This window comes from Rhinoderma darwinii, chromosome 1, assembly GCF_050947455.1.
Source record: "Rhinoderma darwinii isolate aRhiDar2 chromosome 1, aRhiDar2.hap1, whole genome shotgun sequence".
Classification (NCBI taxonomy): Eukaryota; Metazoa; Chordata; class Amphibia; order Anura; family Rhinodermatidae; genus Rhinoderma; species Rhinoderma darwinii.
Genome location: NC_134687.1, coordinates 166,520,000 through 166,545,834, shown reverse-complemented (window position 1 = coordinate 166,545,834; position 25,835 = coordinate 166,520,000). Strand labels below are relative to the sequence as shown.

The window sequence follows — 25,835 nt, the reverse complement described above, 5'->3', positions numbered from 1 at the left end:
GTCCGCTCCGTTTGCTGCCGCTGGTCCAAGTGCACAAATCCGGAAGCCGCGACCGGAAGTAGTAATATTACTGTCCGGCCGCGACTTCCGGTCCACAGGAAAATGGCGCCGGACGGCGCCAATTTCGAATTGGACTGTGTGGGAGCGGCGCATGCGCAGTTCCCACACAGACGCCGTACACGGAAGTCAATGGGACGGGAGCCGTTCGCAGTCCCTATGGGACTGTGGCTGCCGTATTCCATGTCTGTATGTGTCGTTAATCGACACAGACAGAAATGGAAAAAAAATGGCAGCCCCCATAGGGAAGAAAAAGTGTAAAAATCAGAAAAAGTAAAACACAAACACACAAATGAATATAAACGTTTTTAATAAAGCACTAACATCTTTAACATATAAAAAAATAATTTGTGATGACACTGTTCCTTTAAGGAAACACGTGCAGTCATCATTGCTTTGCATCAAAAGGGCTCTACAGGCAAGGACATTGCTGCTTGTAAGTGCCCCTAAATCAAACCTTTATCGGATCATCAAGAACTTCAAGCAGGGAGGTTCAATTGCTGTGAAGAAGGCATCAGGGTGCCAAAAAAGATCAGCAAGTGCCAGGACCCTCTCCTAAAAAGTATTCAGCTATGCGATCGGACCAGTGCAGAGCTTGCTCAGGAATGGCAGCAGGCAGGTGTCTGTGCATCTGCACACACAATGAGGCGAAGGCTTTTGGAGGCTGGCCTGGTGTCAAGAAGGGCAGCAAAGAAGCCACTTCTCTCCAAGAAAAACATCAAGTACAGATTGATATTCTGTAGGAAGTACAGGGATAGGACTGCAGAGGACTGGGGTAAAGTTTATTTCCATATCGTCCCCCATGACTGCACACTAGTAGGATGACCTCTGTAGGGACAGGAAACAGAGGTTAAAAGGGCCCCACCCTCGGCCTACCACCAGTGTATTTCCTGTCCCTACAGGAGTCCAGACGAAGAGAGGATCCTCTTCTCCTTTTGAGGGTTTTTTTTTTTTTAAACAAAATCTACCTTGACCTGGGGGTCTGGATCGGGGGGTCTTCTCCTTCCGACCGAGATTCCACTGGGGGGGGGGGAGCGTACCCGGCGGTTTTCCCTAACCCCTTGTCGAAGATCCACCCGTCTGCCTGCGGTCCCGTGAGACTAACGCCGGACGGAGTGAAGCACTACTGCCGCTATCCCTACCCACGTGGGATTCAGCCTGCTGGCCAACATCTGGCGGAAGTGGCGTCAGATGACCGTGCGGTCGGAAGTACGTTATAAACGGGGACTGCATCGGGAATGAGGAGCAGGTAAAAGACGGACGTGTTCAGTTACAATTTGCCACTTGCATCCTGCTCTGAGGTCTGTTTCCCAGCATGTCCATTCCTGGCACCGATCTGGTTCCCGGTTTACTAATTCTGAGGTCTCCTGCCCGTCTACTATGAGTGTTTTTCCCCCCAGGGGGAGATAATAATTCATGTTAAATGTAAGATGTACTAGCTGGGGCTCCCTCTCTCTCTCTTTCTTATTTATTAGGTGGAGAAAAAAGGATTCCACAAACCTAAGCATAGAGAGCTTAGAAGATCCAAAAAAGGCGCTACATGCTCTAAGAAGCTGGCAGACCTATACAAAAAACAGCTATGTTCATCATGTATTAAGCAGCTAATCAAGGATGAACAACCTTCCATCATCGAGGACTTGCGTTCCATGATCAGAGAAGTACCATCCTCCCTATCTATACAGCCTCAATACGCAACCAACCCCTCCCCCGTGTAAGAAGGCAAAATTAGTGAGCTATCCCCTTTCTTATTCAGACACTGAAGGGGCCTCTTGTTCCTTTAAGGATCCTGAGGACATAGACAAATTAGGGTCACTAGATCCTGAAGGAGATAAGGAAGATGAGAATAAATATTATTTTTCCTATATGGATGATTTATTGAAAGCAGTCAGGGGTATAATGAACATCGAAGAGGTTGCAAAACAAAGGACCATCCAGGACAAGATATTTTTGTGGTCGAAGATCAAAAAAGGGGCGTGTTTGAGTTAATAAACGAGGAATGGAAAGACCCAGAAAGAAGGCTGGGAGTCTCCTGGGAATTTAAGAATCTCCTTTTTGATAGAGGATACAGACATCTGGGACGAGATCCCTAAAGTGGATATTCAGATGACAAAGGTGGTAAACAAACATCCTTGTCATTTGAAGTTTCGGCTCAACTAACAGACCCCATGGATCGGAAGTCTGACTGCCTCCTAAAGAAGGCCTGGGAGACATCAATGTTTAGTATGAAAACTAACATAGCAGCTACGTCCATAGCTAGGACCCTATTTGTTTTCGTAAATTCCTTTCCTAAAAGCAGCTACGGGTTTTCTAGCAGATAACTTGGCAGAATGCATCGGGTTTTCAGCTAAAGAGGGTGCCCTCACTAACGCAGCGAGAAGATCTCTGTGGTTGAGATACTGGCAGAAAAATAGGCTTTGTAACATCCCGTTTTTAAGGGGGGGGGGAATATGTTTTTGGTCCAGAGCTAGACAAAATACTAGAAATGGCGGCAGATTGGAAAAAGAGGTTTCCAGAGGATTAGCCATATAAAAGGAAGTTACGTTCCTAGAGGCCCCAGGGGGAAAACTATAGAGGAAAAGGGAAGACCGGTCTTGGAGTTACCCAAAAGGAGGGAGTAGAGGTTTCTTGCTCAACCCAAATAGACAGGAGAACAGATCATGACATCAGTCGGAGGAAGGTTGTTAAATTTCTACAATTTATGGAGCAACCTCACCCAGAACAAATGGATCCTAGACATAATAAAGAACGGCTACCGTGTAGAATTTTCAACCCTTCCTCCGAAGAGATTTGTTCTCACAACACAACTCTCACAATCAGATGTTAGACAAAATCTGGGAGCTACACCAGACAGGAGTAATATCCCAAGTACCCCAGGATCAGTGGGGAGAAGGTCACTGCTCCTCCCGGTTTCTTCTAAAAAAGCCAGACCGTTCATACAGGCTAATAATAAACCTGAAACCCCTCAACAAAAACATAGTTTGCAGGAAGTTCAAGATGGAATCCGTAGCATCCACCACTCTCCTCATAGATACAGGGGCTTATATGTGCACCCTGGATTTAAAGGACGCTTACTACCACATCCCCATTCATCCCTCCTCGCAAAGATTCCTAAGATTTGCAGTAAGGAACTCGACGGGCCAGCTGGTTCATTACCAATTTACATCTCTCCCCTTCAGTGTTTCATCCGCCCCAAGGGTGTTTACAAAGATTATGATAGGGGTGATGGCCTCTTTTCGCAGACAGTGAATTATTATAATTCCCTACCTGGACGACTGCCTGATTACAGCAGAGACCCAGGAGATTCTTTCCACCCAGGTAAAGCTAGTGACAAACCAACTAGCAGAATTAATAAACTACCAAAAATCAAACTTGATTCCGGCCACTCGGATGAAGTTTCTAGGCGTCCTACTGGACTCTACCCTACAGATGTCCCTATTACCGAGAGAGAAAAAAAGGGCCATAATCTCCAATGTCAGGGATTTTCAGAGAGCCTCCTCTTACAAGATAAGAGCATCAATGAGTATACTATGTCAGATGACAGCCTGGATTCGATCAGTGGCCTGTAGCCAAAACCATTCCAGACCACTCCAGAGGTGGATACTTTCTTCATGGCACAAGAAACAATTATCCCTAGATCGAAAGATAAAAATACCTCAAGGGATAAGATCTTCCCTACATTGGTGGACAGAGCACTCCAACCTCAGGAAGGGTGTAATGTGGCATCAGTCTCCAGCTATCCTTTGGGGAGCCAAACTTCCAGACAATTATATTCAGGGGACTTGGCCACTGACCATAGCAGCTCGTTCCTCAAATTACCGAGAATTGAGAGCAGTCTGGGAAACCCTGAAGTCAAGTTCATTCAACTTTCAGAACAACCATGTCAAAATACTGTCAGACAACATGATGACTGTATCCTTTCTGAAACCTCAAGGGGCTACCAGATCTCCCACCCTGCTCTCCCTGTTTCAGAGAATATTCTTGTGGGCAGAACAAAACCTGCTTTCTCTATCGGCCATTCACCTAAAAGGCTTTAAGAACACAGAGGCAGATTTCCTCAACAGGAAAAAGCCTAGATCCGGGCGAATGATCTTTAAAGAGGCTCTGTCACCACATTATAAGTGCTCGATCTCCTACATAATCTGATCAGCGCTGGAATGTAGATAACAGCAGTGGTTTTTATTTTGAAAAACGATCATTTTTGAGCAAGTTATGAGCAATTTTAGATTTAGTTTCTTAATGCCCAACTGGGCGTGTTTTTACTTTGGTCAGCCTCATACACTTCTTTACAACACCCACTTGGTCAAAAGTAAAAACACGCCCAGTTGGGCATTAAGAAACTAAATCTAAAATTGCTCATAACTTGCTCAAAAATGATCGTTTTTCAAAATAAAAACCATTGCTGTTATCTACATTCCAGCGCCAATCAGATTATGTAGGAGATCGAGCACTTATAATGTGGTGACAGAGCCTCTTTAAATCAAGAGGTCTTCCTCCAGATCACACGGCTATGGGGGTTTCCTCAAGTGGACCTGTTTGCGAACAGATCAAACGCCAAGACAGAGCTCTTCTTCTCTAAAAATCCCCAGCACCGTCCCCTAGGCATAGATGCTCTATCGCAACCTTGGGACTTGGATTTAGCATATGCCTTTCCACCACTCCCATTGATTATCGGGGGTGCTTCAAAAGCTTTACAAGGAAGATCTGAAGATCATTTTGATCCATTCTGGCCAAAAAAGGCCTGGTTTCCAATCCTGAGGGAATTGGCACTGGAAGACCCGATAGTACTTCCTTTATAGATCAGATCTACTAGTACAGGGGCCGCTACGACATCAGAGTCTCCAGAACCTTCACCTATCAGCCTGGATCCTGAAGGGGCACTGCTCAGCGAAAGGGGTTTATCTCCGAAAGTAATAACCCTAAAAGCGAGTTGTAAACCAGTAACCTCTATCTAAAGATTTGGAAGTAATTTACCTCCTGGTGTGGAAACCAACCCCTGGATCAGAATCATCCGGTCAGCCAGCAGATTTTGTATTTCCTACAGCAGGGGCTGTATCTAGGCCTTAGACCAAGCACTGAGTACAGTTCTCGGCACTTAGTTGGGTATCAAAAAACTTGCTATCAGAACACAGGTGGATGAAAAGATTCATGTGTGCAACCGCAAGACTAAGACCGACTATTAGACAGTCCTCCCCGCAATTGGAACTCGGTGTGGTTCTCAGGGCCCTAACTCGACCCCCCCTTTGAATCGAAAAAATAGACATCAAACACTTGTCCCTTAAGGTGGCTTTTCTAATAGCGATAACCGCAGCAAAGAGACCTGAGGGAAATACAGGCACTATCCACAGAAGAACCGTACATTAGGATAACGGATGATAGAATAGCTGTCACGATGCGGGGTGTGGACCCACTGGGCCGTACCGCGTAGTGGGATGGCAGCTGGCTACACAGGTATGGTACAGAGTCAATAGTCTAGAAAGGTTACCTGAGGCAATGTAGACAGTAGCAAAGCAGGCTCGGCTGGGACCAGGCGGCAGGTAGACGTCGGGCATGGAGTAGCAGAGCAGGCGTGGAAATGCAGCACAGCACGACAACCACTCATCACTGCAGTAGATCAGGATAGTACTGGATAGCACAGGATACCGGTACGGGGAACACTGGGAAGCTGGAAGACACTTAGGAGACCATTCACATGACAGACTTTGGGAAACAACAACCACACTCAGGCGAGGATCAGAAGAGCGGGGGCCTTCTTATAGTCCAGGAAATCATATGAGTTGATGATGATTTCATGCGCGCGCTAGCCCTTTAAGAGCGGGCACGAGCACCCTCCGGGAGACCGTCTTGATATCCGGAAGTGAATGCCGGCGCCTCACAGGGGGACGATGCAGTACAGCAGCAGGATGTCAATGGCTGCGGTCGTCGTGGGGTAAGTTAGAACGACGGACCGCGGCCATAGACGTTACAATAGTACTAAAGCTGGATCCTAATTTCCTTCCAAAGATCGGATCAGATTTTCATAGAAATCAGGAGATTGTCCTTCCTTCATTTTTGTCAGGACCCCAGGAATCAAAAAGAAGAGTAATTTCATTCTCTTGATGTGAGAAGAGCAGTCTTACAGTACTTACACGTTACAGCAGACTGGGGGAAAGATTCCAACCTCCTAGTCCAATTTTGAGTTAAAAATTAAGGCTATAAAACCTCAAAAGCTACAATTGCTAAATGGATAAGGACAACAGTTAAAATGTATTTATTCCCTGGAGGGAAAGTCGGTTCCTGTGAACATCAAGGCCCATTCCACCAGATCCGCAGCTGCATCATGGGCAGAAAGGGGAGGAGCTTCGCTAGACCAGATTTGTACTGCAGCTACTTGGGCCAGCTCCCTTACCTTTGCAAGATCCTATAGGCTAGACCTTTTCATCCAGTAGAGACTTCGCCTACGGCCGTAAAGTACTACATGCGGTAGTCCCACCCTAGATCATCTCATTTGGTATTCTCCTAGTGTGCGGTCATGGGGGACGATATGGAAAGTAAGAATTAGTCTTACCTGTGAACAAAGCATTGAAATTTTGGGTCCATGCCAAGGAAACTCCCCAGATCTCAATCCCATACAGAACCTGTGGTCAATCCTCAAAAATCGGGTGGACAGACAAAAACACAGAAATGCTGATAAACTCCAAGGACTGATTAGGAAAGAATAGGTTGCCATCAGTCAGGATTTAGCCCAGAAGCTGATATCCAGCATGCCAGGGTGAATTGCAGAAGTTTTGAAAAGGAAGGGTCAGCACTGTAAATATTGAGTCTTTACATGAACTTGATGTATTTGTCAAAAGTTTTTGAAAACCTCTTTAAGGCTATGTTCACACTGAGTTTTTTTTGCAGGCGGAATTTCTGGCTCAAAATTCCGCTTGGAAGTTTGAGGCAGATTTTCCTCTCCCTGCACGCCGATTTTCGCTGCATTTTTCGCCCGCGGACATTGAGCGCCACGGGCATAGAACGCAGCGAAATATTCTTTCTCTGCCTCCCATTGAAGTCAATGGGAGGTCAGAGGCGTAAACGGCCGAGGATAGGGCATGTCGCTACTTTTTCCCACAAGGCAGTTTTTCCGCCCGTGGGAAAAAGACGCCTCCGCCTCCCATTAATATCGATGGGAGGCATTTTCGAGCCGTTTTTGCCGAGTCTTTTGGCGCGGTCAAAAAACTCAGTGTGATCATAGCTTAAAAGAGTTTCCGTCTGTAATTTTGAGGCAGATTTTGATCTGCCTTCGGCCAGAGAGCGCCGCAGGCAAAAACGCCACGAAATACGCTTTCTCTGCCTCCCATTTATGTCAATGGGAGGTCAGAGACGTAAATGCCCGAAGATAGGGCATATCGCTCCTTTTTCCGACAAGATGGTTTTTCCGCTCGCGGTGATAAAAACGCCTCTGCCTCCCATTGAAATCAATGGAAGGCATTATTGACCGTTTTTTGGTGTGTTTTACGACGCAGTTTCCGCATTAAAAAAAATAAAATAAAAAAAATTGTCAAAAAAACTCTGTGAACAGGGCCTAATTGTACTTCAGTATACCATAGAAACATCTGACTTCAGCCTTATTTACACGAGCGTGTTAAACGTCCGTTGAAACAGCGGCCGTCCCACGGACCTATGTAATTCAATGTGGCCGTTCACACAGCTGTTTCAACGGACCGTGTGAAGGGTCCGTGGGAAAATAAGTCGTCCTATCTTTTCACGCATCACGCCTCCCTCCATAGACTCTTATCTATGGGGGATGCGAGACATCGCGTCCCCCAGCGCCGAGCACGGATGCACCTCGGCCGTGAAAAACTCTCGTTTTTCACGTCCGAGGTGCGCAACGGCTCGTGTAAATAAGGCCTAAAAGACATAAAAACACTGAAGCAGCAAATTGTGTGAAAACTAAAATTTGTGTCCATCTCAACATTTGGCCAGGACTGTATATATAGATATGCAGATCACATCTTCTCTGCATCCCTCCAAGTCCCCTTGCACAGGGAATCCATGTGACCTCGTTACTGACGTCAAGGGGTTCCCTAGCAACCGTCCGAATGCAGAAGCCACGGCTTGTACATTCGGGAGCACATCGCTCAATAGGAGCGCTGTTTAGGGATTTTGTGATGGGGAACTGATTATTTTAGTTCCCTGTCACAATACAGGATCAGGCTGTCCGTGTAACCGCACGATCCTGTCAATAGCACAGCGGGCAGGACCGCGAAGTGCCATCAAAGACCACGTGTAAATTAATGAGCTTCTGTCACAGAGACCAATCCATTAGCCCCTTAATTTACATTGTGTGGGCAGGAAGGGGTAAAACAAGGAATTATATTTTTATTCCACTAACACTTAAGGCTTTTTTTTTTTTTTTTTTTTTTTTTTTTTTTTTTAAGTCCATTGGCTGAATAGAAGGTTATTTAATGAGCGGAATCGTTTTTGGGGGGGGAACACGAATGAATTTTAATGTAGATTTGGAAATGTTGGATTATTACGGCCTAAATAGTTGTCTAAGGAGATCTTGTAATGTAAGTCAGACAATAAATATACAGTTTATCGGCCATTAAACAACGTATACGCATTATTGTCAGTCTATCCAATTTCAATGAAACCTGAGGCTGTGATGGTAACAAGTCTATATGACGGATTACCGTTACCTTTTAAGTGGCTGCATAATTGCTTAAATGTCTTCTACGAGTGTGAAAGACACTTAATTCTACAGTCCAGTCATCGGGTAATTGATCAGAGGACATTTAGTAGGTGAAAGTAGAATGGATGTAGAGTAACTGGAGATTGGTTTTCATTTCAGCGTATCTCAAGGCAAGAAAGACACCAAATGATTCTTAACCAAAGCGAATAAGTTTTACCCTACTGTGATCTGAATTATTTAACCGGGTAGAGCTACGTGTGAGTGTGTGTATAACATTATTCATTGCCTGGATAGCTGCACTACCTATGATGATCTGCTAGGAGAGGTCCGCTTACATCTGCTCATCCACCGCCTATTAGCGTCTCATTGGAAACTCTGTCGTAGCGTTCACTGTGGCGGAATGCTCTTCTTTTTTATCTGCCCAGAGATGTCATGTACTGAAGTATTGTGTTCATATTTTACAGGGGAGCTTTCTCTGTGGTGAAAAGATGCATGAAGATTACCACAGGACAAGAGTATGCAGCCAAAATTATCAACACCAAAAAGCTTTCTGCACGAGGTATTCATCATAATATGCAGAAGTCTTGATTTTTATGTACGGTTTATATGTGCTTGATAAACAGTGGCATTACACCAATTTATAGGGTGCGATGCATTACTCTGTACAGTAGAAAAAGCGTAGTCCATGGAAAACACTGACGTTTTTCTTCTTTTGGTGTCAGTACAGTTTTATATCACATGTTCTAGAGATGAAAAATGGCACACACAAATGACAGAACCTTTTAGTCACATTGCACACAATTGTTTTATGACGGCCAATGTATTCTGAATGTGCAGTGAAACGTTTTGAGGAATACTGTGAACAAACATGAAATGTAGCACCTTTGTTGAAAAGGGATGAGAGTTAGTTGAAATAAATACAGTATAATGCAATAATGAAGTTTTACGGTTATGCTAATGCAAATTGCATAGGTTTTCAAAGGCTAAATTCATCTAGATTATAGGGATTACATATTAAGCACATATTTTGCTGTCTATATACACATCATGGTCAGGTTTATGTACAAGACCGATTAACTACAATGCAGCTGCTCGGTTCAGGCTCAAATGAACCCTGTGAGTAGGGCATTATATATATATATATATATATATATATATATATATATATATATATATATATATATATATATATATATATGTGTGTATATATATATATAATCTCGAAATATTAAAAAGCATTGTAGTTTTGTTTTTCCCCAGTCAAGACATAAAGGGAAACTTGGGTGGAGCAGAACTACAAGAAGCCCAACCAAGACTTTTGACAATGCTATCCTGCCCAGAGAGCAGTGCACCACATGGCACAGTCCTCTATTAGCTCAGCACGTATTGCTTTCGCCTGACAGAATGGGGCTCCAAAGCATCTGCGTAATGCCCTGTATAGAAAGCAAATGAAAAAAAAGGGTCTCCTTTTAAGGGTGGCCATAATGTCTTCTGCCACTGGCTAGCCTTGTTCATCATGTCTCATTGCCTAAACTAAAATATCCCTGTCGACTGCATGTGCATTCATATAAAGATTATTTCATGGTAACTATTACTACAATTAATCCATTTGCAAAGGTGCTGTGACAGAAGAATTGTGTGGCTTAGGGCTTGTTAGTGGACGGGAGTCGGCATGAAAGGCATTCTGCAACATGGGAGTAAGATGATGTTTCTGCGGTATGTTGTGAAAAAATAGGTCAGCGCTTAATTCAATCACATTCCTCTTCATTATTTACAAATGAACTTGCTCCATTAAGGCATGCTGTATTTAACAGTGGAGCCTCGCAGAATTCTTCTGCGTTTGGAGATCTGCAACTGACTCGCTTTAAAGCAAAATAATTATGGAAGCTTGAAATTATTTATATGCGTTGTTCAGCCATACCATTGGAGTGGTTATCTGGGTTTAGATTTTTATTTTTTATTTTTTTCTCCTAATGGTTAAAAATTACATGAATTAACAAAAGAAGCAGGAGTTGCCTATCCTTTACCCAGGCAATCTGACGCTTCGGCGGCATTTCCGGTGATTGGTGGCATATGACCGCTGCAGCTAATCGGAGAGCTCAGCGGTCGTGTGTTGTAGTTCTGGCACTATGCGCTTGATGGCCAGGGGAAAGGATAGGTGAGTGCGCTTCTTTTGTTCATGTCCTTTTCAGCCATTAGGTAAACCTTTTCGGACCCCGGATAATCCCGTTTTAAACCTCGGAATGCTAAAGTGATTATCTCGTTACAATGGCACCTCACCTGTCAAGGGGTGGTATATATTAGGAATCAAGTGAACAGTCTTGAAGTTAATGTGCTGGAAGCAGGAAAAATGGGAAAGCATTAAGGATTTGAGCGACTTTGACAAGTGTTAAATTGTAATGGCTAGACTACTGGATTAGCGCGTCTCCAAAATGGCTGGTCGTTTGAAGTGTTCTCGATATGCTGGTATTCATACCTAACAAAAGGTGACCTGGGCGCCCAAGGCTCATTGATGTGCATAGGGAGTGAAGGCTAGATCGTCTGATCCCATAGAAGAGCTACTGTAGTGCAAATTAATGCTGAATATGATAGAATGGTGTCCGAATGCCCAATGCATTGCAGCTTGTTGTGACCGGTTTGAATGCCCATGCTGATACCTGTCCACCAGCAAAAGCACAAGAATTGCTTTTTGTGGATGTTACTTTGACACATACCACCTACCTATACATTGCTGGAGACCAAGTACACCCTTCATGGCAACCGTATTCCTTGATGGCAGTTTTTTTTTCAGCAGGATAATGCAATCTGCCATACTCCAAACATTTTTCAGGAATAGTTTGTGGAACATGACTAAAAGTACAAGATGTTGACCTCCAAATTTCCCAGATCTCAATCCAATCGAGCATCTGTGGGATATGTTGGAAAACAAGTCTGATCCAAAAAGGCCCCATTTCGGACCTTACATGACTTAAAGGGATTTTCTCATGAGGGACATTTATGACATATCCACAGGATGTCATAAATATCATACCCACACCTATCTCTAGAACGGGTGCCCTAAACCCCGTTCTAGCTTTTTGTGCTCATGCTGCCTCCCGGCCACTTACAGATTACGTAGTCGGGAGTTATGGAAACAGCGTAACTCGCTGAGCTACACGGTTTACGAAACTCCCATAGAACTGAATAGTAGTTACGGAAACGGCGTAGCTTGCATGGTACGTTGCTTCCATAACTGCCATTCACTACTAAGGGAGTTACGGAAACCGCATAGCTCAGCGAGTTACGCTGTTTTCTTATCTTCTGACCATGTGATCAGGAAGTGGCGTGGAGTCTGTGTGAGCAAAAAAAAGCTAGAACGTGGTTTAGGGTACCCCATTCTAGAGATAGGTGGGACCCGCATCTATCTGACATTAATGAGATATCCTGTGGATATGAAGCCAAAGTAGAAAATTTGAAGCAGCTCAAGTCTAGAGTCTGGTGCGGTGCACTCTGTCAAGCCAGGCAAACCCACTCCGGCATAATGCGAATTCCAAGAAAAGTAGTAGGACAACAGCACACGTCTCCAGGTCTTCGAAACGGTTTTATTGTCAAAACATCTTACGGCAAACGGGCAACGTTTCGACCCATAGTGAGTGAAGGGTCTTTTTTTCAAAGATGTTTTGGCAATAAAACCGTTTCGAAGACCTGAAGACTTGTGCTGTTGTCCTACTACTTTTCTCGGAATATCCTGTGGATATGTCATAAATGTCTCTGATGGGAAGCCCCCTTCCAAATTCGTACGTACTAATTACGGTGTTCTTACTGCATTAGGACGTAATAGTATTTCCAGTGTATGGTACGGGCACATAAGCTATGCTTGCGCCATCAGTAGTGGATGTCGGCTGTAATATACAGCTGACATCCCGCTGCAATGGCCAGGATGAGCTACAAAGGGAGGGGACTGCTTTTTTTCACCCCATAGGTGCGCTGCGTCACAATCGCGTGTAGCTGCTGGTTTTCCATGGCAGACTGGTGCCTTTGTTGGGCCTGCAATGGCTTCTTTGCCTATTGGCCTGTACCAAAGGCATGGCCTAATTGATTCCCTGTCTATTACTGACAAGCAATATTGTTTTTCTATACGGAGTATACCAAAGCATTATAATAAAGATCAAAAGATCGCTTTGTAAAGTCCCTTGGTGGGAATGAATCAAAGCTAAATAAAGTGTATTTTTTTTTTTTTTAAAAAGAGAAAAATAAATATGAAACTATTTTTTTTCATAGAACATGTTTGTTTTTTTTTGTTTTTTTTTTGGTCATATACATATATGGTATCGCTGCAAACGTAACGGCCTGTATAATAAAGTTAACACTTAATTTATACAACACGGTGGGCAAAATGTGCTTTTGTTTGTTTCCTTTCCCTCCACAAAACGGTAAATAAAGTTTATAAGGCCTATGCATTCCAAAATGTTGCCAATAGAAAATACGATGCAAAAACACGCCCCATATGGCTACATCGATGATCAAAATAAAAAATGATGGCTTTGGAATAAATCAACATAAAAAAATGTTTTCCCATAAAATGCATTTTGTGCAAAAGTAGTAAAACCTGAAAAAAGATAGAAATGTGGCATGACGTAATTGTAGCGACTGACTTCTGCCACGGATTCTAATGTATATCTGCATTTTTTTTTTTTAACAATACAGATCAGCTGTGGATTTTGGAGGTTGCGTTGAAAGTAAGGGTATGTTCACACACACTAATTACGGACATAAAGTGGGTGTATTAACCCCCGAATTACATCCGAAATTACGGCTTGAATGCGTTGACAAACATCTGCAAATTGAAAGCAATGGGCTGACGTTTGTCTGTTCACACGAGGCGTATATTTACACGCCGCTGTCAAAAGACGGCGCGTAAATAGACGCCCGCGTCAAAGAAGTGACCTGTCACTTCTTGGGGCGTAATTGGAGCCGTTATTCATTGACTCCAATGAAAAGCAGCGCCAATTACGTCCGTAATGGACGCGGCGTTCAAGCGCCTGCACATGCCATTACGGCTGAAATGACGGGGCTGTTTTCTCCTAAAAACAGCTCCGTAATTTCGGCCGTTACGGACGCTGCCGTGTGAACATACCCTTATAGACAAAATCTGCAGCCTACCTGCACGGAATTCTCATGAAGAATGAGCATGCCGCAGATTTGAAAAATCTGCAGGGATTTTGTTCCGGAGCATGTGAATCCGGTTTCAAAATCCTCGTTTACTTGCATTGGTAGTGGATTTAGGAAGGTATCCACATATAAATCCATTTGACATCCTCAACTTGTGAACATGGTATAAAAAAATTAAATAAAATCCCTGCAGATTTTTGTGCCTACTCCAGTAATCTAGAGAAGAGCGGATTTGGAGAAAGAAGGTGCACCATACATAAGCTTTTTTTTTTTTTTTTCTTCCTGTGTCGGAAATAGAACTGTGTGGGCATTCACAGCACCGTGGTATAATGAGAGCTGCTATTTTTACTAGCAGTCATTTTTAGCAATCCAACAAAAAAATCTGCAATCTTCTGCTTCATCAGAAACGCTCCTGAGAAGTCCCTCAGCAGTCTTTAGCTGATCCTTTTTCTCCACTAGATCTCGTTTGATATTGTCACTGATAGATCGATCCTTGTACACTTTGGCAGTATAAATATTGGTGGAATTTAAGTTTATTTTCATGCATATAAAAGGGTGTTTTTTTTGTTTGTTCTTGTTTAACCCTTTAGTTACCATCCGACTTTGGGCACTAATGATCAAGCATTATTTGTTTGTTTCGTTTTTTTTTTTTCAGTCTTCTTTCAAAAGCCATAACTTCATGTCGACAAAGCCATGTGAGGACTTTTTTTTTTTTTTTTTTTTTGCAGGATGAGTTGTATTTTTTATAATGCCACCATTTTTGTCATGTTACAAAATCAGTACAGTGAATCATTTCAGAACTTTTTCCACCATTAAAGTGACCCATAATCTGTACAATTCTATTGAAAAACAAACTCAAATCATTTATAGGGGAAAAATAAAAATAATGTGGTTGCATAACACCCTCTTATAATTGTGGTTGTGTTCAGAATTAGCCAATCACATTTAAACTGATAAATAGTGGTCAGTACACAGCTGCCATTATTTAAAGTGATTGTGAGTAACCCCATATAAAGTTCAGCTGTTCTATTAGGATTTTCCTGACATTTTCTTTGTTGCATGTGACCGCAAAAGCCATGATCCGTAAAGAGCGTACAACACATCAAAAGGATCTGATTGTTGAAAGCCATCAGTCAGGAGAAGGGTACCAAGGAATTTCCAAGGCATTAGATATACCATGGAACACAGTGAAGATGGTCATCAAGAAGTGGATTACATTTGGCACAACAGTGACATTACCAAGAACTGGATCTCAGAACTTGATGAAAAGACAAGATGAAAAGTGGTCCAAGAGGCCTACAGCAACATTAAAGGAGCTGCAGGACTTTCTGGCAGGTACTGGTTGTGCAATGCATGTGACAACAATCTCCTGTTTTCTTCATATGTCTGGGCTGTGGGATAGGGTAGCAAGATGGAAGCCTTTTCTAACCAAGAAAAACATCCAAGCCCGGCTATCTTTTGCAAAGATCTACATCAAGTCTGCCAAAAGCATGTGGGAAAACGTGTTCTGTTCTGATGAGACTAAGGTTGAATTTTTGGCCATAATTCCAAAAGGTATGTTTGACGCAAAGCTATCACTCCACAACACCAATAGAACGGCATACCCACAGTGAAGCATGGTGGAGGCAGCATTATGCTTTGGGGCTGTTTTCTACAGCTAGAACTGGGGCTTTAGTCAAGGTGGAGGGAATTATGAACAGTTACAAACATCAGTCAATATTGGCACAAAACCTGCAGGCCTCTGCTAAAAAGCTGAAGATGATGAGGAATTTCACCTTTTAGCACGACAACGGCCCAATGCATACCTTCAAATCAACAAAAGAATGGTTTCACCAGGAGAATATCAACGTTTTGGAATGGCCCAGCCAAAACCCAGACCTTAACTACATTGAAAATCTGTGTGGTGACCTGAAGAGGGCTGTACACAGTTGATGTCCTTGCAATCTCACCGATTTGGAGTGCTTTTGCAACGAAGAGTGGGCAACAATTGCCCAGTCAACATGTGCCATGCTGATAGACTTCTACCCAAAAAGACTGAATGCTTTTATAAAGTAAAAGGGTATTTCAACAAAGTATTAGTTTTAAGGGTGTGCATATTTATTCAACCACATTATTTTTGTTTTTTATTTTTTCACCCTGGATCGCTGTGAGATAAGAGGGCTATAAGGCTATATTCACATGACGTGAAAAAAAGGGCAGTTAACAACGGATCAACTTTCAGTTTTTCATGGCTGTTTTGAATCAATGTGTCTCAAAATTTGAATCCGTTTCCCGGCCGTGTGACCGTTTTTTCATGGATGTTAAAAAAATGGATGAATATTAATCGTTTACGTTTTTTTTCTTTTTTCTCGCATTCACCAGAAAACACCACAGTGCCCATGTAGATAGTGCTAGTGCCCACTGTAAATAGTGCCACAGTTCCCACTGTAGATAGTGCCACACTCAGTGCCCCTGTAGATAGCGCCACAGTGCCCATGTAATTAGTGCCATACCATGTATATAGCACCCCCTGTAGAGAGCACTATCCCCCACCCTGCAGATTGCACCTCCCCTTGTAGTTGGCACCACTGTAGCTCCCTGTAGGAGCGGAATCCATCTGGCCGGGGATTCCGCTCCTAGAGGGAGTCCCTGATGTTTCTGTCCATATATGGACAGTGACATTAGGGGCTAACTCTAAAAGCGGAATCCCCTGCCTCCGCGTCGGCAGCGTTTTGGCCGGGGATTCCGCTCCAGGAGTAGCCTCTGACGTCACTCTCAGTGTGTGGATAGTGACGCCAAGGCTTCTCCAGTAGCGGATTCTCCGGCATGGAGTGATCTGACATCGGGGATTCCGCTCCTAGAGAGAGCCGCTGACGTCACTGACCATATATGGATAGTGACGTCAGGGGCTTCTCCAGTAGCGGAATCTGCGATCAGATTGTCGGCCGGGAATTCCGCTCGTAGAGCGAGCCCCAGACGGTGGACAGTGACGTCAGGGGCTCTCTCTAGAAGTTTTATCCCCGGCACAGAGCGATCTGACACCGGGGATTCCGCTCCTAGTGGGAGTATAGGTAATGCTATCTAATGGGGGGGGGGTGTTGCTATCTACAGGGGGGCACTATTTACAGCGGGGATGGAGAGACTTCGGGGGCTCCCTATAAGAGGGAAATTCCCGGCCAGAGAGCGGGCCGGGGATTCCGATGCTGGAGGGAGCCTAGGTAGTGCTATCTATATGGGGTTGTGTGTGGTGATATCAACAGTGGGGGGTGTAGTCCGGGGCTCTTAAAGCCACAACAGACATAAGAGTGCAGCGCTGCTCACACTAAAGCAGCACAGCACTCCTTAAAGGGATCCTGTCCTCACCATCTTACCTTATAAAACGTCCTGACCCCTTAGTGGCCGCAGCTGTCCATAGTTAATTTGTTTTCTTCTCTCCTCACGTCGTCCTCTTGCCCGAAATATTGTCATTTAAACTTTTACCGCCTTTTATGGTGATTAATTTTAACTTTGTGACGCAGGATCTTAACTCCGCCCACGTACGCCGCCTGTCCCGCCCTAAATGCCGAAATCTCGTTTCAAATATCGCACATTCGTGCCTCACCACCCTTCCCTGCTTCATTCATACTGAAATATTTAACTGCTCATGCGCCGCGTGGGTACACACCCCCTTTCATCATAGTCGTCGTATGTTATACTGCATTAGTGCGGGATTTCATGTGCAGTGGAGTGAGAGAAGCTGTCAATCAAAAACAAGGAGGCGGAGTCAACTCTGAAACGCTGGCGGAATGAAAATCTGACTCTTCGAGTGAAGTTTGACTCTTTTGTGCTCCTTAGCATACGTCGCGGGACCACTGAAAACCGGAATACTAAAGGTACAGAGCCGACTTTGAACATATTTATAGGTTAGCTAACGATGATTTTTCACCCACTTTCACAAGGTATTGCTGGCTTGATACCTAAAATGCTGGTGACAGGTTCCCTTTAAACCCCGTTCAAGGTTGTCAACGTTTATACACGTGGCAACTGCAGTTGGAACGTATATAGCCGAATGGCAGTCGTGAAGGGGTTAACTTTCTTTTTTGGGAGTAATCTAAAAAAAAAACAATTCCACAGCTCTTTTTTGCGTCTTAATTTTGGGGTACTTAAGGCTTTTTGATTTTTATTGCATTTTTTGAAAGCGGATGAACAGAAAACAGCAATTTTTCACGGCCAATTCGACACAGGTTCGTGCGCATAAGACCTTTTATAGACCAGGCTTTAAGACAGCAGGCTTCTCTTTGTTTGTTTCATCTTTCGTAAAATATTTATGAGTGCCTGTGAGCATAATCCATGTAGATTATGTAGAACATTTCTATTTCCTATACACAATGCATGCGTCCTCCTGAAGGTTTGGTGGTAAACTGATCTCAGCCCGCTCAAAGATGCTTGGCATTGGGGTAAGCAAAGCATTCACCAAATCCTGGACAGAATATAGTACTGGAATTCTTTTGCCTTCTCTACCCTCTGAACTTCTTTTAAGACAGAGGTTCTCCAGGATGGGAAAAACCGTTCTAAAAAGTCCCTCTGTGTAAGAAGTTAAGAATTACTGAACTAGTAATGGCTTTATAATGAGTCCTGGTTGACGCAATGGGGGGAATTCAACAAAAGTTGCAACTGGCTGAAAAGTCGCAAACCTTTAGACTTTTGGCCCGTTTTCGCTTCTCTCGCCATGTTTCCAGAAAGTTCGAAGATTAGCAGAAACCAGAATAAATTTATAGAGGATATCTACTCTATCTCCTGACTGATATAGATTTCACTCAGTGGGGCACGGACTAACGAGGATGTTATCCAAATTTTATTAAATTTGTTGCATCTTACTCCAGCTTGTTTCCTACTCTGAATCGCAAGTCAATGAATCCCCCCCCCCCAATGTGGCTCAGGGACTAAACCTTTTACACCGGCAGGTGCAGCGAGTGCGGAGTAACGAGACATTAACGGGCGTTCGTTTTCTCCTGTCACGCGGAGCTATGGATGGGGACGAGCGGTCGTTACTCCGATCGCTCGTCTCCATACATCGTTATGTCGGCAGCGCGTCTCCCTGTTTACACAGGGAGATGTGCTGCCAACAACTATTATATTTTACTTTTTTAAAACGATACGACGAGCAGATGATCCAGCGTTTTCTCGTTCATCTGCTGATCGCTGCCGTGTTTACACTGGGCAATTATTGGTAACGAGTGTTATATGAACGCCCAGTGTAAAACCCCCTTTACGGACTCCATTCTGCTTGAGATGAGAAGTTTCTGTTAGTGCAGCAAAGAGCAGTGCAGAGCCATGTAGAGGATAAATGTGTCGTATTATAGAAAGCAAAAGAAATGAATGGAGCAGCACTGTAGTAGAAAAACCAGGTGCACAGCTTCAAAAGGAGCGACCTCTCCTTGGATCATAGATTTTCAAAAAGCGAGGAAGCAACACTCGAAAATGCAAGCAGTGGATGTTTGGTGAATAATTTACTGTATTTTTTTTACTGCGGCCTCCTCGCTTTTTGAAATTCTTAGTTGTATTATAGTTAGGCCTTGTTCACATGGCGTTAAAACTAAAATGACGACGTGTAAAAACTAAAATGACGCTTTTTAAAATACAGGCGTTTTTGACAAGTTTTTCGGCACTTAATTCGGACTCCCATTGACTATGGCAATTAGGTGTGTTTTTGGCACGTTTTTTGATTGACCTGACTGTTTTTAAAAGCGCGCGTAAAAAAAATGTCTTATGTGCTACAGTGCCCTTTCCCATTGATGTCAATGGGAAGCTTAAAGAATGCGTTTCGGCGCGTCACATTGAATACACGCCGTGTGAACAAGGTCTAACACTGTCTGATATATTTCAAAGGGCGCTTCTTTAACAAAATACTCAAAATAGTTTTAGGTAAAGTCTAAATATTATTATGTGGGCACTGCTTCTATACCTACTACTGTATGGGCACTGCAGTATAGAATAATCTACTATGTGGTCCGAGTGTGGGAAATCCTACTTTTTAAAGGCTATGTACACCTTTTTGAATTTATTTATTTTTTAAATCGAAAATGTGTATCAGTGTGATTGATGCAACTTTCAAAACACTTTTATTAAGAATAATTTTACTTTTTGAGATGCAGGTCAGTGGCACTGACGTGTTCAGTGAGAGCGGGTCCTGCGTGTCTCGGACATGCAGGATCTACAAGTAATCGATGACATCTAAGTTATGAACTTAGATGTGATAGGTGACCGCTCGATCCTGCATGTCAGAGACACGCAGGACCCGCTCTCACTGAACACGTCAGTACCCCTGACCTGATAGAAACAGGTTTCAGCGCTAGATACAGCTGCTCTGTATACAAAGCAGATGCATCTCAAAAAGTAAAATTATTCTTAATAAAAGTGTTTTGAAAGTTGCACCAATCACATTGAGACCTTTTTTATTTTAAAAAAAAAACACTATTTCAAAGGTGTACATAGCCTTAAAGAGGCTCTGTCACCAGATTATCAAATCCCTATCTGCTATTGCATGTGATCGGCGCTGCAATGTAGAGAACAGTAACGTTTTGTTTGTTTTTTTAACTATCATTTTTGGCCAAGTTTTGAGCAATTTTATAATTATGCAAATGAGCCTTTCTAATGGACAACTGGGAGTGTGTTTTCTCTTCTTTCCAACTGGGCGTGTATTGTGTTTGTAACGGTGTGTTTACTTGTTTTACCAGCTGGGCGTTGTGAATAGAAGTGTATGTCAGCATCATATGTCAGCATCAAACACTTCTATTCACAACGCCCAGCTAGTAAAACAAGTAGACACGCCCAGATGTTACAAACACAATACACGCCCAGTTGTCCATTAGAAATGCTCATTTGCATAAATAGAAAATTGCTCATAACTTGGCCAAAAATGATCGGTTTAAAACAAAACGTTACTGTTATCTACATTGCAGCGCCGATCACATGCAATAGGAGATAATCTGGTGACAGAGCCTCTTTAAAGGCTCTACATTAGGTAGCGCCTTTGGATCTTTAGGTCTGGGTTTTCAGAAAACACTGAAGATTATAATCGCGTCAGGCTAATAAGAGTTAGGCCTCATGCACGCATATGTAGCCATGTGCACGGCCGTGATTTTCGGGTCGGCAGACCGCTGAGCGTCACCCGTGAGCCGCCCGCAAATCGCGGGCTGTGCCCATTTTTTTTCTATGAGCCTGGACCGCAGAACACAGCCGTAATAAGACATGTTCGTTCTTTCTGCGGTCCAGGCTCCTGGGCAATGCACGGACCGTGGAAACCACGGTCGTGTGCATGAGCCCATAGAAATGAATGGGGCCGCAATTGTCCCGTGGATTTTCAGGGGAATTGCGGCCACAAAAGCACGTTCGCGTGCATGGGGCCTTAGGGCTTACGTATGAAATCTTTGCTGTCCCATGAGCTTCTATGCTTATTTGACTAAGGCTTTTGAACATCTGTGGCTCCTAAAAGGTATATGGTTTACCACCCCTGATATAGAGCCTCATGGGTGATGTATGTAGTTCTATTCAACTTTGATTTGCACGCTTTATCAATATCGGCACTGTTTTACCTAATCACAGGTCATACTAACGCATGGGCAGGCAATTTTATGCTTTAAAAACAGTGTCATGCATGACCTCTATTTCTATTAGGGTATGTTCACACGGCAACACCAATTACGTCTGAAAACAGCTCCTGAATTTCAGACGTTTTGACAAGCGCACGTGTTTTTTGCTGTGTCTTTTACGGACGTAATTGGAGCTGGTTTTCATTGGAGTCAATGAAAAACGGCTCCAATTATGTCCCAAGAAGTCACATGCACTTTTGACAGCAGCAGCACGTAAAAAAAAAAGGCGTTTGGAGCAGTTTTTCCGGGCGTAATTCGAGGCGTAAAATGCCTAAATTACGTCTGTAAATAGGGCGTGTGAACATACCCTAAAGGTCATGGTTGAACACCGCAGCACCATTATGCTTTACTGGTGACTGGTAAGCAGTAAATCTGATTAATCAATGTAATTCCCTTCTCTCATGTTAGAGGCTCTGTCCCCAGATTATAAGTGCCCTGTCTCCTGCATAATGTGATTGGCGCTGTAATGTAGATAAGTGGTTTTTATTTTGAAAAACGATCATTTTTGAGTAAGTTATAAACAATTTTAGATTTATATTGATTAGTTTCTTAATAGACAACTGGGCGTGTTTTTACTTTTTACCAACTGGGTGTTGTACAGAGGAGTGTATGACGCTGACCAATCAGTGACCAATCAGCGTCATACACGTCTCATTGTTCCAGCCCAGCTGCTTTCACTGCACAATCACACTGGAACAATGAGAAGTGTATGATACTGATTGGTGAGTGGCAGCAGTAGGCTACCTCTACCGCTCTCCGCTCTGGCGGCATTGTGGGACTAATTATAAGGGGGTTGTGTTCCACTACCTGCTGGGGGGCTGTGTGGCTCTATCTACAGGGGGGGCTGTGTGTGGAGCTATGTACAGGGTGTGCTGTGTCTGGCGCTATGTACAGGGGGCTGTGTGTGGAGCAATCTACAGGGGAGCTGTGTGTGGAGCAATCTACAGGGGCGCTGTATCTGGCGCTATGTACAGGGGGGGCTGTGTGTGGCGCTATGTACAGGGGGGCTGTGTGTGGCGCTATGTACAGGGGGGCTGTGTGTGGCGCTATGTACAAGGGGGCTGTGTGTGGCGCTATGTACAGGGGGGCTGTGTGTGGCGCTATGTACAGGGGGGCTGTGTGTGGCGCTATGTACAGGGGGGATGTGTGTGGCGCTATGTACAGGGGGGCTGTGTGTGGCGCTATGTACAGGGGGGCTGTGTGTGGCGCTATGTACAGGGGGGGCAGTATCTGGCGCTATGTACAGGGGGGGCAGTATATGGCGCTATGTACAGGGGGGGGCAGTATCTGGAGCTATCTACAGGGGGATGTATCTGGAGCGATCTACAGGGGGGTTTTGGTGAATGATTTTCCATTGACTGGTAGCAGAGTTACACAACTGGAAAAAATAAATCCCCATCATGTAACTCTGCTACCTGTCAATTGAAAAGTCATCAACCACAGGGTCTCCCTCTTGACTTTCATTGTTCTCAGTCTTTTGGTTTGTCCTGCCGCTGCTGCCGTGATGAGCGAATGTTATACCCAAGTTAGGAAAAGTAACATAAAGACGACATAACCGGATCCATAATATCTGTGATATCCAGACAGTCTAGAGATCCGCAGTGAGAATGTGCGCGTGTTATTTGCAGAAGGATCTGGCCATGATTTGATGTGTTTATGCGAGATATTGGGCGTGGTTAGGGGGCGTGGCTTAAGTGCTTAAATATCCCTGTTTTTTCCGAATTCAAAAGTTGGGAGGTATGCGTAAGAGTCCATTGATTAACATGTGTGCAGAGAGATCACGTTGCCAATGCTATCCTCTCCCTGTTGCCACCCCTCTCTCACTCAAACATGGCAATAGAATCTTCCTTACACTTATACTTCTACAATACATATGTATTAATGATTCTACTGTATTGTCGTACTTGAGTGGGGGAGGGGTGGCATCAGGGAGAGGGTGGCATTGGCAATGTGATCTATTACCCTCACTTAGCTGTCCTTTTTATTCCGCATTTGCATAAAGGAAATAATAACATGCAAATAAAGAGGTTCTATTTTATGAAGGACTTTATATTATTTTTAGCCAAGATCACTTTGCATATCTTGTTAGGCCGCTAAACTGCCACCATGCCATAATATCGTCTTCATAACCAGGCTCATGTCCTCTACAATTACACTGTAACTGTATAAGCTGCTGGTAATGACTGGAAAAACATGGTACATGTGTGGCTGGATTCACACGAGCATGTTCGGTCTGTAATGGACAGAACGTATTTCGGACGCAAGTCCCGGACCGAACACAGTGCAGGGAGCCGGGCTCCTAGCATCATAGTTATGTACGACGCTAGGAGTCCCTGCCTCGCTGTGGAACTACTGTCCCGTACTGAAAACATGATTACAGTACGGGACAGTTGTCCGGCAGCGAGGCAGGGACTCCTAGCGTCATACATAACTATGATGCTAGGAGCCCGGCTCACTGCAGTGTGTTCGGTCCGGGACTTGCGTCCGAAATACGTTCTGTCCATTACGGACCGAACATGCTCGTGTGAATGCAGCCTTAGAGATGCTGCTCCTGTTTGCACTGGTTGGTAAAGTGCCCTCTCCGCACTATGATGTTACCTGTGGTCAAATAGCTATAGAATTGCATAAATTCTTAATTTACGCATGTTATAAATTTATAGTAAAATTCCCCTGCATAAATAGCATTTTTCACACCACGTATATGCCTTAGTCTTATTAATTTGAATTACTGCAAATTACCTACTACTCCTTGGCTAAAAATACTCCTCAAAAATGCTAAGTATATTTACTCTGCTAGAAAATATGCAGTGCGACCTCGGTATATAATAAATGTGACACCACAGTTCATATAACCTTACTAGATTACCTTTCCATCTTTCTACATAGCTTCTTTATGCAGCTTTTGTCCTAATCTCTGTCAACAGTTTTAGAAATCATAAATGGTAATTTAAAAAACCTTTTGCATCCCGATCTTTAAGTATGAGATTTGCTTTTTGGTGAACTTAAAGGGATGCTAGGTAAATAAATGTACTCATTGTAGTTCATGTACTGGTAATTTGATTGTATCTAATCACAGTGGAGAGATATATCAAAACTGGTGCAAAAGGAAAGTGGAGTAGTTGTCCCTGTCAACCAATCAGATTCCATCTCTTATTTTTCAGAGGCCTTTTGGAAAATTAAAGCAGCAACCGTTTGGTTGCCATGGGCAATTACTCCACCTTTCCTTTGAGTTTTGATATATTTTCTCCAGAGTTGACACCTTACACAAGAATGTTAAAGGGGTTGTCCAGCAACGTCTTTTTTTTTTTTTTTTTTTTTTTTTTACAATGCTATAAAATAAATAATACTTACCAATACCCTGACACTCCAGTGCCAATGCTTCCCAGGTCATCCTGGTCTCTGACCTGCTCCAGTGATGCCATGTTGACACGACGTGTAGCCACTTCAGCCAAGCTCTGGCCGCAGTGGTGATCTCTGTGGTGTCAACACTTCAACGCTAAAGTCAGTGGTTGACTGCAGCGGTCACTTGTCGTGTCCATGCGTCATAGCTGAAGCAGAAAAAACAGAGACCGGCGGGTGGAGGAAGCTTGGGCATGGGAGCAGCAGGGGATTGGTAAAGTATTACTCCTTTTTATTGTTTTTTTATAGCATTGTAAGCGCTTTGTAAAAATTGTTGACTGGAAACCCCCCTAAATAAAACATTTTATTGGAATGGCATGAAGTCTGATCATTGTGGCACTCCAATAGGAACTTTAGCCCAATCTGGATATGATCTTTTTACAACAATATCCTATGTATCGCATAAGAAGGAATGTTTATTTCTCATGGGATTGGCTAAAAACCTGAATTCCTCTTCCTTGGACTCCTTCAAGCATAAATTGCATTATGAGCAGGAAAGAATTTGAGGCTCCCCTATGGAGAAATGTATGAAATGAAGGGGTTATTTAGAGAACCTGTACACCTCATAAAGGGAAATGCAGTCCTCTCTAAGTGTAGGTCCCAATGGCCTTCTAAATATGGCTCTGAACGTGCTCCTTTCTATCTTGGTTTAGGAAATCATTCTGCGCTGAACGTTGAAATGATATGCAGCGTTGTCAAACGTGATACAATCTGAAACGTGTTACTGAGGTGGAAACTAATGAGCCGGCCGCTGGATGTATTGTAATATTTTTGTCTCACTAGAGCCATGCAAGGTGCATATCATCATGGTTGGTATTCACCTCTGCGTGTCGTGAAGGATTATCTCTGATTGATAAGCTCCTTACTCTGACTGCCTATTTCTCCTGCTGCTGCTCTGTGGAGTATTTTTAGAATCTGTGCAGATTGAGCGCGCACCCGCCTGCTGAGCCAGTACCTTTGTTTTC

The 25,835-nt window shown here is 43.6% G+C and overlaps 1 protein-coding gene across 12 annotated transcripts in view; it reads left to right on the top strand.

Annotated features, from left to right (window-relative positions):
- The window catches only part of CAMK2D (calcium/calmodulin dependent protein kinase II delta), a 265,790-nt gene that overhangs the window by 10,534 nt on the left and 229,421 nt on the right, over positions 1-25,835 (top strand). For all 12 annotated transcript variants that reach the window (XM_075860580.1, XM_075860576.1, XM_075860572.1 and 9 more), the window contains exon 2: positions 9,175-9,269. In XM_075860580.1, the coding sequence (XP_075716695.1) occupies positions 9,175-9,269 (95 nt within the window). The remainder of the gene's footprint in view (positions 1-9,174; positions 9,270-25,835) is intronic.